General features: G+C 43.2%; 1 protein-coding gene across 1 annotated transcript in view; it reads right to left on the bottom strand.

Annotated features, from left to right (window-relative positions):
- Nucleotides 1-459: 459 nt before the first annotated feature.
- suclg2 (succinate-CoA ligase GDP-forming subunit beta) overlaps nt 460-17,596 on the bottom strand; it is a 69,387-nt gene continuing 52,250 nt past the window's right edge. The window contains exons 10-11 of the mRNA XM_030374528.1: nt 8,369-8,489; nt 460-1,694 (exon numbers count right to left, since the gene is read on the bottom strand). Coding sequence (XP_030230388.1) covers nt 1,582-1,694; nt 8,369-8,489 — 234 coding nt within the window. The 3' untranslated portion in view covers nt 460-1,581. The remainder of the gene's footprint in view (nt 1,695-8,368; nt 8,490-17,596) is intronic.

A 17,596-nucleotide genomic window follows, 5' to 3' on the forward strand; every position in this document is an offset into this window, starting at 1 on the left:
ATCTAGAGGAGACATAGAGCCTTAATTTGATTAGGCGCTACTGATTGGATTCTTTAATATTGTTTTTACACAATAGCTACAACAAGAGCGCTCTGAAATAACATAATAAATTATCACATAGTTACATCTGCTGCATTCAGACATTTGTGTACATAAGTTAAAGGAGGTGGGGGTAAATGTATTGCTGAGCATAGAAGGGCATATCAACCCAGCCATATCAGAAAATGGTTTTCCCATGGCTAGGTGTTTTGCCCATTATTATGTACTTCTGTGCTCATATGCTGACATCACATATTTATCCAGAAGATTAACTCTGCAGAACGCCCACCCACCACCGCCCCATCCACACACACACGGACCGGAAATATGATTACCTTTCGATTTTCTGCTTCTTCTCCATTGACTTATGCTTTGTTGCTTTCCGTGATACGACTAAACATCACACAGAGAACAGAACAGTTCTGAGGTATTCACTTTTTATTAATCTGTCCGGTTAAGTACTTAGTTTGGTCACTGCAACAATGATATCCCAATTCACCCCGATAGATTTAGGATTAAGACAAATAAACAATGGTAACGTTTTAAAGCTTGTCTCTGAGTGGAGCTGCAATACATTTTTCCTGTGACTTCATGAGTTGGCAAACCTACAATAACACAATTTACCTTAGTCAAGAAGACAATAATAAGACAATGTGCAACCACAAGAGGTTTACCACCGACTGAAGCAGCCCTTTGCCAGCAAAACCCGGTATGTTTTTACAGAGGATAGCAGTTGTTACACATTGCTTCAGAGACAATATAAAACACTAATTGTTGGCTTATTTTGGCATTGACTTGCTGTGGATCTTCCCTGGCAGATCAATGTTACTTCACAGCTCACACAAAGCAATACCCATCTCCACTCAAACTAAGCACGATGTGGCCCTGTGCTTATCCTTCTGCTTTGATTTAATTGGCACACAATGATTACACGTCTGTCTGGCAATTGGTATTTTATACATATTTTCTTCAGATGCACTAAAATCCAAAACATCACAAAAAGTAAAATAAACGATTGAACTTACTAATTACTATCCCTAAAGAATGAGCACTATGCAGCAAGAGTGAGAGTGCTTATTAGATGCCTTCAGTAAGGGCAGGTATTCGACGGATCAATAGTGGTCCTGTTTGATTACAAAATTATATTTCATCTAGAATCAATGTGATTAATAAAATGGCTTTAATCATAGCAGCCAGAGACAAACAAACTTTTTTTCTGTCGGGCAGCTGCATCGAAATTCTAAGATAAGAACATCACCCCGAATGTTAAGTTAGGTCTGAGGCTGTGAAATGAGCCAGGGTTCTTGATTGGGTGAGGCCTTTGATACAAGGCTGCTGAACATGATTAAGCTGCTGGCTGAGGTGGATCACAGTTTTAAGGCAAAGGCAATGGCAGAGCCACCATTTTTGCCACAGTGGACACTATTCATCAACAGTGGTCACTGTGTATCAATGGTGGCAATTTTTTTTCAATGATGGCCACTGTTCTCAATGGCGATCACTCTTCCTTAATGGTGGCCACCTTTTCCCCAATAATGACCACTATTTCTTAATGGCGGCCACTGCCTTCTTGGCGGCGTCGTCCAGGTTCTCGGCAGACGTGATGGGCAGGCCGCTCTCGGCCAGGATCCTCTTGGCCTCCTGAACGTTGGTCCCTGGAGGGAGGAAGGCTCAAACTGAATAAAGATCATCATACAAAAAGGAGAGGCAACCAAAAGTAGACAAACAAAGAGCTATTCTGTGGCCCATCTGTCACCGGTTGGGTTGCCGCTAGGAGGCTCCACATGAAAGGTGGTGTGCAACATTACATAGATGGAATCAATGCACACCGAGTGACAGAAGGACAGAGTAATGGGTGAGTGGCGGCAAATTCAACCACTGATCCAAAGGCAGTGAATGGGCTGGTGGGGGATGAAAGAGAAAATAAAAGGGCAACGCGGGTGTATTGTTGTGTGGGTGGCTGGGTGAATGTCAACATTTGCATCTGTGGCATGCAAATGTATCTAGGGGGGGACACACAGTGTGTATATGTGGGTGATTTAGGGGTGGGAGGGGGGTCAGAGCGGGCCGATACTCAGCTGGGATCTCTGGTAGTACTCATGATCTCGTTGAGTGGCAGTCTAGGAGGCACACACACACACACACACCATGGTTGCCCGACTATAGAAGAGAAGACACCTGTCGTCTCGTATTCTCGGGCCACCATGTTGGCCACAATGTTGGGGGAGACGATCAGGAAAATACATTAATGTGCACATTAATAGAAGTGGGTAGTGCAGGAGCAGTGGGTAGGGCTGGAGCAGTGGGTAGACCAAGAAAGCCGCAAGAAAGCTTAAGGCCCAATCCCATTTCTACCCCTTTACCCCTTCCCCTTCCCCCTTGTTTTGAAGGGGTAAGGGGAAGGGGTAAGGGGAAGGCGTAAGGGGTAGAAATGGGATTGGGTCTAAATGAGGCAGAACTCTTCAAAATGTGGGCCAGCTGCCGCGTTTCCCCTGGCTGGTTCCTGGGCTCAACACGTTGGTTGCCGTGAGTGAAAAGCTGTTCGACGTTGGACAGATGTTGGTGCACGAGCCAATCATCTTGTCAGACTGCAAAGTTTATATAGGGGGCTGCGGAAATGGTGTTGCCATGGAATTCAGGAAATGATTAGATCCAAAACGGGACAGAAAAACAGAAGTATATAATTGAATTATCAGCCGTCCGCATCATTCTCCAAGCATACCGGCCAACGAACAAACCTCATTGAATTTACAATTTGTAGCGATTCAGATAAGCTAATATGATTTAGCTAGCCGTATACATCGCCTAACCAACAATAAATTATTCCCAATTAGAATTTTCCAGGTTTTCTGTGTCCATCTGCACGCATCGGGCCTGGCCTTGTCAGATGAGTGGCTCTGTTGCATCTCTCTGTGCGAGTGTGTTTGTGCACGTGTTCACGTGCACGCACGCACGCTCATACACAGACACTTCCACAGTGACCCGAGTCCTGGCTGGCGTGTAATTAAGACAGCATGATATGCGAGTCCTCCAGAGGTCTTGCCTTGCCTAATCAATGGGCCTTTCATGAGGAATTCTATTACCGGCCCCACTTAACGCCTAATATTTCATCGCTTTTGTCCGGCCAGATAATAAGTCATTCCAAACACATTTCAGGAGCAGCGAGCGGCAAACAATCAATTGTGCGATGTAATTAATTAAAGCCGGGCCAGGAAGAGACGGCGGTTGACGTATAAACAGGGGACAACGTGTCCACAGCAGTTTTCTAATTGACTGGCATCGCATATTCAAGTCTCCTGTTTCCCTAACGCCCCCCAGCCCCACACAGATATATTATCCTCTGAAAGGGCAAAGCTTTCGCTCAACATTGATAATGGGAGGCTGGGTGGTGCTGGTGGTGTTGGTGGCGCTGATGATAATATGGGTGGCAGGCAGGTTGTTGTGGATAGCTGGGTGGTCTGTAGGGTGGTTTTGGTTGGTGGTGGGTGCTAGGGTAGGGGTTGTGGCTGGTGTGGTTGAGTGGGTCGTAGGGTCGGTGGTGTTGGTGGTTGGTTCGTAGGGTAGGGGTTGGTAGTGGTGGGCGAGACTTTGCACGTCTCTGCAACCACATCCTACATGAGGAAACCACACACAGACCTAAGTTTGAAAGAACATACAGCCGAGGAAAGATACAGATTTTCTGTGTTTCTATATGTGTTTACGGCAAATGCAAATTGAGGAAATGTACAAAAATACATAAATTGTAAAGATGAATCCTCCAACACCGGGAGAGACAAATAACACTTTCACATACTTTCATGAATATTCATGACATTCCCAATTCTTTGTTAGTGCCTCTATTCATGTGTTATTGTTGCACCATTCGTGTGTGTGTGTGTGTGTGTGTGTGTGTGTGTGTGTGTGTGTGTGTGTGTGTGTGTGTGTGTGTGTGTGTGTGTGTGTGTGTGCTGTAGAGTTGGCACAGCTGTAGGAGTGAGAAAGTGAGGGAACAAATGAATGCATCAGCTTTGTTTCTGAACGACCTGTGCGTGTGTAGGCGTGTGGGTGTACGTGTGTGTGTGTAGCCGAGAGCGGTAGAGGAGACGGATTGTTCCCTGCAGTAGTTGAAGTCAACGCTTTCGATGCAGCCATTATGAAGGTATGCGTTGGTTTACGGTGAGTGTGTTGGATGGGCGTGTGTGTGTGTGCATTTGTGTGCGTGTTCACCTGCAGCCACTAGGTGCTGCCAGAGACCTACTAACTGTCAAGCTGCTGGAGCCATGAATAGTAACACAAGCAAATGCACGCACACACACACACACACACACACACACACACACACACACACACACACACACACACACACACACACACACACACACACACACAGAGAGAGAGCAAGGCTACTATGAGACACCGGTATTAAAAGGAAGGTTAATATCGCCCCTCAATGTCAAAGTAAACTATAGAGAAAGAAGCTTGCGTAAAGGTATCGCAAGACTCATCAGGAAAACCCAGTGTGTAGAGCGCATGCCAAAAAACATGAATTGAGAAGATACACTTTTAAATTATTTTTTGTCACCATGAAATGGTTACAATGAAATCAGAAAGAGTTCAAATGCACCGTAAATAGCTTGTCGAGGATTACAATAATTTTTAGGAATCGGGAGTACGGCTAAAGTTAGATTGAGCGTGAGAGAGAGAAGGCAAGGTGGGGGTTAAACATAAGGTTAAGGCTACAGTAAACAAGACAGCAGAGAGCCAGAGGGGGGAGCGTTTCTATTGGTCCATACCAATAAAAACCTTTCACATGAAATATTTATGGTGAAAAATGTAATGACACAGCCCCAGGGCGAGCAAGTTTACCAGCCTTTACATGGGAAGCAGGAGAGGCCAAGCAGCCATATTATGTTATTACAGCTATTTCAGCTGACGGCCTAGGTCTTTGTGGGTATTGTAACGTCGATTCTGTGCTCATGTTCCACCGTGTTTACGCCTTACTCATGGTTATAAATAGAAAGAAAAAAAAACGTTCTTTAAGTAATACAAACTAGAAATATATTTATGTACACAGTGCGCGTTGGAAGTATATGAGCGCGTATGCGTGCGTCTGAGTGAATCAGCAGTAGATTATTCTGTAAAGGTGTCGAAACCCCTTCTGACCCTACCTACACTCGTCTCTTAATTATCGAGCAACAGCGGTGCAAAGAAAAAAAGAAAAGAGGGAAAAAAAGAAAAAAAGGCTCAATCTCCCTTTTAAGGCGAAAATTGCCTCCACTGCCTGACAGACAGCCGGCAAATCAATAAGCCATGGAAGAGAGTTAAGCGAATGCAGTCATCCTTCCCCCCCCCAGACCCCACTAGCCTAGCTTCAAGCATCTCTCTCTCTCTGCTCTGTAGAGGCAGCGGGTCGCTTCACAGGGCCACGGCCCTGGGGTCTGCCGTGGCCAAAGGGGGCAGCAGTTCATCACATATCTCTGGGAAGTGTGCTTTAGAAATGCTTTGTTGTTAAAACACACTTTGTTGTTCAAAATGCTCTGCTGTAAAAAAAAATCCCTGTTCTTAAGATAATCAAACGCTAGATGGATAAGATAATCAAAAATGCTACGTTCTTAAAATAGAGTTTTCTTATAATAACGTTCTTAAAATGTGCTGTTCTTTAAATGCTCTGTTCGTTAAAAAACAAACATCGTTCTAAGTGCTGTGAACATCTGAATTGTTTATTCTACCGTGCATGTGCTCCATTGTGGATTGGGTTGCTTAAGGAAGATTGGATCTTTCACTGATTATTCCCGATAGGTAAATTATGTGTTAAATAAATTAATCAGTGTTTATTTCAACACAAACACAATAACAAAACCCCTGCCCCCTCCCCCACTTTGCCCACCAGCACTAGTGGCATGGAAACCATGACTCCCTAAATGAAATCAAGTCGGGGCCGTAAAAAAAAAAAGAAGAAGCTTCCCCCAATTAAAAGTTGGCCACTTAATCCGTTCTGATCCAGTTGCAGAGCGCCGGGCCGTTCCTTAGTGGCCCTTTGGTCAGCCTAACTAGCGAGCTGATTGATTGTCAACAAATCCCCACTCGTGTGTGTGCGAGACCCCGTGTTATGACCAGCAGCTAAAGCCCGGATTAACCCACGCGCCAGAAGAGAGTGGTAAGACCAAAAGCGAGCCCTGACCTTCTGGGTGGAGGCAATTTGCAAGTCAGGGTTGGCTGTTAAGATGAAAATGCAGAGGGCAATTATGGGTCTATCTGTAGCAATGACAGCGCTAATCTCAGAGTCAACATGCATACGCTTTTTTTTATTTTTTTTTACCATAAGCAGTTGTTCGGAACAGTCTTTTCATATTCCCCAGAAGGGAATTAATAATTGAAGATAATAAAACCGAGTTTGGAGGACACAAGTGGATTTAATTTTTTTTTTTATATTACTTTGAAAGATATCTAGAGCCGTACGAAAACCATGATTATTTAATAGAATATTATATTGAAATATCCTAAATGGGCTTATAATAAACCTACGCACATCAGAACAACTTTCAATTGTTGGATGAAAGTATAATAACCTTATATAGTAAGTAAGTACATATAAAATTCATTGCCTGTGACTTGTTTGTACTTTTGCAGACAAGCCTTGATTGTTATAATTTGCCATGATGCACGGTGCAATTTGCCGCATTTCAATGAAGGAAATGCTTCAGCAAAAACATGATTATATGACCATATGAAATGTCAAACGCTACTTAATGTTCTCGAGGCACGTTTTTTACTGGAATGAGAGTACTTTTATATCTGAGCATGGGATGTTATAATGTCTGTTCTAATGTGCTACCATTAGTGGTTCATACTGTATACGCTCAATTATATGTCCTTCTAACTGATACACTGTTTACATTTAGTAAAAATACACTGAAAACATTGCTGTTTTTCTTGCCTACCTCATCTCACAAATCCAACCAAAATCCCTATTATTAATTACTCAGCAAAGGTCTAAATTTTTTGTATTAGGTAGCCTCAAGCAGTTCTTCTAAAACATTTCTAAAAGTCCAGTGAACTAATATGAATGGGCCGTTAGAAAATAGAGTATAGAGCAGCATCGTAATGCACGCATACAGTCGAGGTTGGAACAGCGTGTTGTTCTTACAGTTTGCTCAACAAGCCAGAAGCACTCAGCTTCAGGGCTTCTTTGTTAAGATTCTGGCAATCATGAACTTCCTCGGCGCCATCTACCGAGTTGTTGAGTCGGATCTCATTCATCTTGTTAAATGGTTGTCTACAAGTAGGCTATGCATCTCACAATAACTGGCCGAATGTTTCCAGAGCGATTTCAGGCTATTTAATTACTGGATGCGCCGAAGAAAGCCGACCAATGTCTTCAGCGAAAGACCGCACAAGATTCATCCTGGCACTGTTGGTACGAGTTTATAATTTACAAACAAGTCTACCAAAAATCAATTTTCATGGTCTAGTAGAAAAAGAAAATGCAAGCGAGCGTCAACAACAGGCTGACAAAGAGTGCAGAAAATGTGATCAGTCCAAAAACGTTTTAATTAAGACATTCACATTTCTAGGCAATTCTCTTGTCCAAAATGGGCCCTCTCTGATGGTAAAACATTTATTTTATTGTATAGATATGGAGAGAACATAATGAAGTAACCTCCTTTTTCTTGTTATTGGATATTAATGAGATTAAACATTAATGAGAAACACGGCTACTACTTGATGAAAAATGATATTGAATTAGCCAGGTCAATATAGCACTCCCTTCTGTCCTTGGCCTGTTTTTGGAACCAGATAATTGAGGCACAGGCGGGCTAAATAAGGGCTAAAGAAAGACCGAAAGACACAAGGACCTCTGGAGCCTCGCTCATTAGCATACAGGGGGTTGAAAGGTGATCCAATCAGGGTGCGGTCTCCATTGTCTCGCTCGGCGCCCGACCACCCGTGCTTAGGACCATGACAAGGGTGAAAAATGCACTATTGGTTGCTACTGCAGGAGTCGCCCGAGCCCCTCAATGAGAATGGATGGGCCTATTGGTGACAATGCAATGATTCATGTCCTGCCACTAAAGTTTAAAACAAAGCAAATAAAACCTGCCCTCCCGCCAGCTTGTCCTTGTGACGAAAAATCAATGAAGGTCTGCATATTCCTTAACGCTGGCTTCCTTGGTGATGAGGACTCATCGATAATGGCCCCCATTAAAGGTTCAGTGTTTGTGACGGCGCTCACCCAACGAAGAAAGTGTGACCGGCTAGAGAGGTAAGACAGGTCGGAACTTTGAGGGCTTAGGGACGTTTGGTGTGTGCGTGTGAGTGTGCCGTGCGTGTGCCGTGCCGACTGACCCACCTTCGAGCCGAACCACCAGCGGCACCTTGAGTTCCAGTTCGCGGCAAGCCTTGGTGATGCCGTTAGCGATGATGGCGCAGTTCACAATGCCCCCGAAGATGTTCACCAGGATGGCCTCCACCTGTAGGGCCAGAGGAACATAAGGGTGTGGTTAAAGATGAATGGAAACTTGGATGTCATACTTCATTGTGTCATATCAAAGCATCAAGGATTGAGGGCTCACTGTACTAAAAATGAAATTCCTTTTTTCTAATTAATCACAGCTATAACTGGCTGTTTGAAACATCTCCCCCAGCAATTGACACTTTGCAAAAATAGCATGTGTAACGAGTTCTGAAAGTTCCTCATCAAATTGAGCAGGAACCCTTGATGAAGTAGGGCGTCTGCGTGGTGCGTACGTGCGTTTGGTCGTGTTTGCGTTGGTAGTGCTGCCAAGGTGATTACACTAACAACATGCTCCCTGTAATTACCTTGGCGGACTCAAAGGAAAACAGGGTAGGAGCACACAGAATTAATCCCCCATGTTTGTTTATAATCTCTCTTAATCTGTTCGCAGACTTGGAGGAGAATTGTGTGGAAGTGCACGTTGATCGTTCTGTTGGCGTGAGTTGAGTGAGTGCGATTGAAGAAAGGGTTGAGTCGAGGACTTGGATAGCTTTCAGAAATGAGATCCGTCACAGTGCCGACCGTCTCCTTTCCAAAACGTGCAGTTGAGAACATGGACGCAGCACATTTCAGACACAGGCAGCACAGCAAGTAATTGGCAGGACTTTTCGGTCTACATAGAACCATCGAGTGGAGGAAATTGTACAACAAGCAAACCCGATGCAAACTGGTGCAAACTTAACACCATACAAAACAAAATGAATACGGGTTGATCGCAAGGAAGTCCTGATAATTCATAGTTCATTTCGGTAGAAACCTTTCCTACATTCCTTTATTTTTAGTGTGTGCCTGTGTGAAAGCTACCAGGTATAGACGCGCCCATCTTTCATCCCTACCACGATCAGTCTGTAAGTGCACTTAAGGACATTCCTTCCCTGCCCCCGGGGGACCGCTGTTCCTCAATGTCGTAAAAAAACAGATCGCAAACCCTAGCAAAAAGTGAGCTTTACAACAGGTGTACACTGAGAAAGCGGCGATATGCACATGCATGTGCAGGATGGCTGGTGCGTTCACATGTACAACATCACAACCCAACTGCGTGAGTAGGACCCATTGAGCCATTCATTCTGAATTTGTCTATGGCTCTTGACATAGAAATTTACAGCGGGTCTTTGTGTGCTAGGCAAAACAAAGCTTGCATCAAAAAGAAGGATGTATAGCATAGGATGTGTTACATAGAGTCTTGGATATTAGGAACAAAGTGGTGTGAACCAGTTTATCATTCCTCAAATGCCAATCCTTCATGCGGCATGCAAGGTTGTGGCAAAAAGCTATCAGATGCCTTCTCTCCGTGTGTGTGTGTGTGTGTTCCCATGACACTGGTCTAGTCATGGCTCAAGGCAGGATCACAAGGCCATTCCCTGCTTAGCGCCACCTCGGTCTGCAGCCAATTAGAGACGTGTAAACAAAACCACAGCCAGGGAGAGGACTTGATTTCTGAGACAAGAAATAGCTTCCAAATCCCAGTCTTCTTGCAAATAGTGGAGTTTAAATGTGGTATATTAATTAATTACAGTTAATTAGTGTTACAAAATGTTACGGTACGTGCAGATGACTACAGGATATCTCCACCGAAAAACAGGCCAACATAATGATGTGGTGTTCCTTCCAATTACACTTTATTTTCCTTATGCAACTGGATGGAACACGCTGGCTCTGTGGCAAGCACTGCTATTGCACAGCAAGTCGCTGGGTTCTGGCCGAATAAGGAAATATCTGTGGGCATGTTCTACACATACATCAACCGTAATGCATGAACGCTCATTTGATTCTCACCGGGCCAACGTTGCCAAAATCAAGCTCCCTGGAGATGATGAATACAGTTTTATGCTTCAGAAACATTCCCTCTTGTTGTGAGATTTTTCTTGTGTGTTACCTCTTATGACCTTTTGTTAGGAAGTTTTTTTCATATCCTTCCTTGCCCATGTAGGTTTTAGTGTATACCTTCACTATCTGAATAATGCCCACTGACGCAAACTCATTTGTGAATGTGGTCACTAGGACCAAGTCTAGTTGCTACAAAATGATACTTTACTGTGCCTGGTAGGAAATTAGTTTCAATTTAAGGGAAAGTCTTTTGCATGCTTTAATTCATATCAGGTTAAAAATGCACTAAAAGTGGTCAGAATTGCCTATGTGAGACTGCCAGAACAATTAAACAAACGAGAACCGTTTTCACATTAACAAAGTTGAGATTCTCAGTATTCAAGGATTCTGTTGGCATTGGGCATATGATTAAATGTCCCATATGGACATAAACACACCGTCGCATGCAGCACACATTCACCAGATGCATTAGTTTCCACTGGGGGGCAGCAGAGACCTGAATCCAGTCTCTAGCCCGCAAAAGGGAGTCCGTTTCCCACTTTATCAGCAGCAACCCATTTTTCAACTGTCTCTATTGAGAAACACCATATTTCATCCATTCAAGCACCTCCTATTGACACAGATGTATATTAATGATACACACATACAAGATTTATGTCGTCCAGTAAAGTAGTACATGCAGTTTTATGGAAATACGAATGTGGTTCCACTCGGCTGTCTTCCATGTACTCTCTAAACATCTCAGGTTTGGGTTACAACAAACCAGTGCCTACTCCAGAAAGCACAACAGAACACATTACATTATTTGTTGTACAATCACAAAGTGCCCAAATATGTCAAATATAATAAAATAAATGTCTACGTTTTTAGGATCGAGGTACAAACTTTCCGAGGCCAATAAGTAATTTTGTGTTCATTGCCCTCCACACATTGGCCATAAAATAAATACTGCCAGAGAATATATTGTACTTATCGCAGAAGGCTGGCGAGCTGAATGGAACCAACCAGCAAGCACCTGGTTCTGTCTTGGAGCCTTTAAATGGCACTCTTATGGATGGGCCCGAGCAATGGAAGGTTCAATCTCCACGGTTTGACACTCAAATGCATTTCCTTCTTTGAAATGCGGCAAATTGCACCGTGCATCATGGCAAAATATAAAGTCTCAAACTCTTCTTAAAACACGGCCCGAGTTGATCCAGACTTCAAAAGGCAGGGGAAATAGAAAATTGGAACAAAATAATATTAAACAACAGATCATGTCGGAGTGGTTTAATGTCACACATCCCGTCGAAGGCGGACGAGCCACTTTGCTCCGAGGCCCATATAGGCAAGTGAACCATTGGCAGCGGAGTGGAAGTCTTTTATCAGAGCACGGAATAAAGGAGGGCGGCATAATGGGCAAGGTTCCACTCTTTCAGAGGCTCTCTGTGTGTACTTCCATGCCCCATTGTGGGCTGAGCAGGTGCCTTCTACCTGGACCCCGGTAAAAATGATTATAATTTCACAAAATGGGATCATAGCAGCCAGAACTCCGCCAGCCTGTCAAGGCTTTTTTCCTGTCCAACTCAAAGAGGGGCCTTCACAGTATAAATCAGCTTTTCTGCCTGCCATTATATAGCCAGCTAACTGCATTTAGGACAAGAAAGAAATGTAGCTCAGACGATTTGACATGCTCTCATAGCCCCATGGCTGCTTCCAGATCAGCATTGGCTCTCAGTGGCTTTCCCTTGGCTTCGCTGGCCAAAGAACGTTTGAGGACGCCTTCGCCGGTACAGTTCTCATTATTAAACTAACCGACACAGTAATTGAGGTTTTGTTTGGACTGAAATAAAAACACATAGGCAAATCACCGTCAGTGGCTCAGCAAATGATAATGCATGGGCAGACAATGAAACACAATCAAGTGGTGAAATATGACTTGAAATTCGCTGTATCTACTTAAAAACAGCAAAAGATTACGCTTTTTTTCTCCCCCTTTAAGATCCAACCCTGAGGGAATTTTAAAGAATTGTCTCTGTTTTTTTTGCCAGGATCCCTGTGGCGAAATGTGTTGAATAATCGCTAGCGCACACATTTCTTGCGTCCATAGCCGGCTAAAGCAGTGTTAATCTGTCTACAGGAAAGAAAAGGGGAAGGCATCTTGTTGTCTTTGTAAGCCGCTAGCAGGAAGGAGCGTACCGAAGGCCAGGCTGGAGCCGGGCGTCTCTCTGTGGCCTATTAGGGGACATTGTCTGGTCTTATCTGCTGGAGACAGCTGGAACAGTCACTGCCTGCTCTGCTGGCCCTTGTTTAAACCGCGCCGATCTGCCCGGGGGGGGGGGCAAAACGCTTGGTTCTGATGGGGCCACAGGTTAAGATGCACAGCTTTCAAATCAGCACAGACCCGCTGGCTGTAATCACACATCATGGGGAGGACAAGAGAAGAGTCGGTTCCTCTCAACCCATTTCACTGATGGCTGAGGTGGGCTCAGTTTGCATCTCATTCTCATCGGCGAAAAACCTTTTTCATAGAGTATGCGTTGTTTGTGTGTTGTAGGGTAACTCATATCTGCGTTTTACTAGCATTCTGAAAATATTTAAATTAATAAAAGATCGCTGACATATTTACATCCTATGTATGATGATTTTAATATAGAGGAACCAGTGTCTATTTGTAGTTTTTCCATAGTTGTGACACACTGTACATATGGAAATGTATTTTTGTCAGCATGTAACATAATATATGATCAGAACAGAGCAAGAATGACAGATTTTTCTTGCTACAAAACAAAACAAAAATCACATTTCTTTGAAAATGCAAGACTTGTATGGCATAAACTGAAGTGCAATTAATGATGTTTTTACATAAATGCCATGTATGTCAAAGAAGTCTGATCAACACAAACACTAATTGTGTGAATACAAACACTCAAGGTTGGTTGTGACTTTCAGGATAAATTTAGTTCAATTCCACTACAAGAAATCCAAATAACAAAAGGAGGGTATAACAGTAAAACAGAGACAGAACGGCTCTTGCAAGGAAAAGAGGGAAAGGAGGAGGCGGTGGTGCTTGGTGGGGGTACCGAGAGGTGCTTTCCACTGAAGGGTGAGACTGGGACTGGCAAGGAAGGATAAGAGGGAAATAATTATCCGGCCTGGTGAAGCATGACAGCTCCTTCCAGGGCCTGTGCAGTGAGACAGACTCCGCTTTATGTCGGGGCCGCCACCATGTCACCACTGAAGACACCTCTTGACAGACAACATCTGAGGTTTGGCTCCATGTTAGAGAGCCACAGCGACTGACAGCTGCCGACCTGATTGAGGCAGTCAGGTGCAGACAGCGACTCCCGCGGAGACCAAAAGGGAACGGACTTGGTTTTGATTTCTGCATATTTTGACCGTAATTTATATTCCAGATTACGCATTAATCTACGGGGATTACGGGGATCAAAGGAAAAACTGAAAAACAGCCCAGCCAATTCACACAATCCAAAAAGATACAGTTTTCAGATGTATTCAGGGTCTGACTTCTACTTTTAACGTTTAGTCTTTTTACCTGGCAGATTAGATAATCAACCCACCAAGCAAACATACTAATATGTATCCCTGCCACTCTTTTTTTAACTGATTTATTATTAAACCATCCGCCATTGGCCGATGGCCTGCGTACATTTTTTGAACCCTGGCTGCATTCCTATGACCTGACTCATCATTGTGGAATCATAACACCTTTGACTCTACATTGTCCTTCTGACTGACGTGGCTGAAGACGATCAGCACCACCTCACATGACTACATCATCCCTTCACGGAATACTCAACCTCTTTCCCCCCCCTTTGACTTTTCTTCTTTCGGTATGAAGAAAAATGAAAAAAATGAAGAAACCAATCAAGGAGGAAATGGCTTGGCCCGGAGCCATGACATTGTGTGTCGGAAGTAGTAGAAGAGGACTTGGGGGAAGAAAGGAACAGGCCCATGTGAAGAGAGAATGGATTCTAGAAATGGTCATTACTGCCTCAAGGTCTGCCATCTTTTGTGTGTAACCAGCAGGGTCAGAGGCTGAGACAGCTGCCTCCCAATGTTGTCTCTGTTGCCACTGCCTCCAAACGTTTCACCGTCCAAACCTCCTTTGGCCAGGACAAATATGTCCACAAGCTCCATCCCCTAATGCTCTGACAATTTGCAATGAAATAGTCAGAGGTAAAACACCCAACTGGGATTACTTTGAACAAACCTTGTCAGATATGTTCGAAAGATATATGTGGTGTCAGAAAGTCGCAATGTGTACCACTCACTGGGAGTGGCTCAAATCATACAAACTGGGACAATAAAGGCAAATTCAGATGCACCCATCATGAGGCTTGGTTACAAGCAGACAAGAAGATATTGAGACAGCTTTCGGTGAGAAGTATGCATTTGCCTCGACTACACAACTCACAAGAAAGCTCAATGCAACGCAGCTGCAGAGAGAAACGCGCAAACAAGTACCATGGGGTCAAATAAAGACGGGGTAAAGAAAAATGAAGCGCAAGGTAGTAGACTTTTAGATCCATCGTGTTAGTCCATAATGCAAACTGGTTCAAATCCAAAGAAACAAGATTACCCCAAATAGAATAAGCTTTGCCTTAGACTTGCACACCTCCGGCTATTTACGAATGTTTGGTAGGACTAAAGAGAAGTGAGTAAACAAGGTTACGGATAAATGTAGCCTTCTAGTGCACACAACCACTAGAGGAAAGACTTATGCAAGAATTTACTCTCTTCACATTAATGTACCATATTCACCATGGTTTAAATAAAGCAAGTTAGGTGAATAACTGGAGAAGGGTGGGCTAGCCAGGATGTTAACACTGTGCTCAAAAATGGTCCACAGTGTTGTGTGTGTAAAGAATATCGCACAATCATATGTTTGAAAAAATGTGTTGCTACACATATTTTGTATTATTTATATATATATATATATATATATATATATATATATATATATTAGAGCTGTCAAGCGATTAAAATATTTAATCGTGATTAATCGCATTAATGTCATAGTTAACTAATTAATCGCGATTAATCGCAAATTATTTTTCTATGCTAAATATCCCTTGATTTTTTTGTCCCATAATTCTTCTCATTTTAATTCTCTTATCAACATGGTGAAGTGTTTGTTTGCCTTGTGCAAATGATTTTTTATTGATAACAACATTGGCATATACACTGATCAAAACAGGACGATACAAAAAAAGAGCCTATAGTGCAATTAAACGACTGCTTTGAACAAATGTCATTTGAACATAGCAGTCAGGCTACTGCTTCTTTGTTATAGGCCAAAAAAAAAAAAAGTTTTTTTTTTTTTTTTAAATAAAATAATTACGTTAATCGCGCGATAAAAAATTGAACGCCGTTAAATTTGGTTTGCGTTAACGCCGTTAATAACGCGTTTAACTGACAGCTCTAATATATATATATATATATATATATATATGTATGCAACGATGTGTGAGCAACAGCGAAACATTTGTTAAATTTTAAATAATGCTAAAGATAGGTTCCAATTATATCAACAGCTTCGTGAGATGCCATTGAAAACGGCAGGGTTACCCAAAAGTTACTCTTAGACTCACCTCCACGTTTTTGTAATTCATCGTGTTTTGTAATACTTGTCACTGTATTTTCCCCGCAGTGTTCACCCATGGTCCATCTGCCTGTTTTTTTTTTTTTTTTCAAACCTCCTTGGCCCCCTTTCCTGGCCAGAGTCCTGAGGGCCGTCGGGGTTTAGAAGCCATATCTGAAGTGTACTTTGTTGGACGCTGTGAAGTGCAATTCACCTCTTCCTTTGTCGTGGATATCGGGGGGCCAGTGAGTGCACTATGTTGTCTCAGCGGTGGGAGCGCTTTGTTGTTTGCTGGTTTGAAGTAGCTATTAAAACACCGGGGCTGGATATCGGATATCAAGCACGGTTTCTCAGTACTCCAGGTCATGCGCGAACACACACAGACACACCCCCCTTTCCAAACGCATGAGGCTCTCCGACTAACAATCACCTTCTAATCAAATGGAAGAGCGGGGACATGGTCCAATTTAGCAAGAATGACAAGTTTTACCGCACAAACATACTTCAGTCTTTATGATCGTGGACAAGGCCTACAAAAGTACAAAAACACGAAATTAGAAGAGAGAGCACTCCAATGGTGGCCGTAGAGGGAGATGAAAGGCCAAATAAGCTGCTAGTCATAAGGACAAGGAAGTAAGAGACGCAGGGGAAGAGCAAGAGCACTATGGCAAAAAGGACAGTAGGGTCAGAGGAGTCAATTAAAGAGAGAGGGGCCGGCAAATGGAGGAAAACGCCACAGATGGAAAGGAAAGCATTCGGAAGCGAATCAAAGTCTGAAAACTTCTTGCTGGTGGCGTTTTGCTGAATGTCAGTCAGGGAAGGGAACGGCGCCTCCTGCAGCTCACCTGAGGGCAATATAACCGCATCTACGGTACATGTCCACAGAGACACGCTCGCAGATAGCCACGTACACACTGGGCTGCGATATGCGTTAGACAGCACATGGGCAGACACCGTAGGCTGGCATATAACTCATCCCCAGAGGAAGTCCTGTCACCGGTGACAGGCGGACAGAAATGTTCCTCAACCTCTTCACTAAGGGTTAATGGCTGTCCATCAGCCAGAATGAGATGCACAGGACTGTCCTCAACACACATACACACACACTATATTCTACCAAGCCACAAGCTATTTATCTAGCTTTTTTATAGCGAGGAACATAGGAACAGTCGGCTGCATTCACAATGTTGATATAGTGCATCTACTGGAAGATATTTTTTTACAATTAAATAATATAATGAATAAAAATAAGCAGGAAAAACAAATGCATTGTCATGGTCATTAACAACCATATGTCTGTTCAACAGACCGGCAAATACCAATTATTTTATTGTACAAACAAGTTCATACATTTGTTTAGGCCAGATTACATGTAGAAAAGCCCTTTGACTTCAGCGGAGAAGTCTCCACCTCTTCTGAGAATAACTTTTTTTATGAAATTAAAGTAATGCTTAATGGTTACCAAATGGCATAAGTAATCACCTTGGAGACTGGGTACAAAAAGACTGTCAGCCGAATATAAAAGAGCCAACATTTGCTGCTTTGTTCCTAATGCTACGCAGCCAATCAAAATTAATTTATTCTAATGTATGCACACTGAAGGTCAATTATCCAAATGATTCCAGTTCAGATTGCACCTGATCTTGGGCGCC

The sequence above is a fragment of the Gadus morhua genome, chromosome 13 (genome assembly GCF_902167405.1).
Source record: "Gadus morhua chromosome 13, gadMor3.0, whole genome shotgun sequence".
NCBI lineage: Eukaryota > Metazoa > Chordata > Actinopteri > Gadiformes > Gadidae > Gadus > Gadus morhua.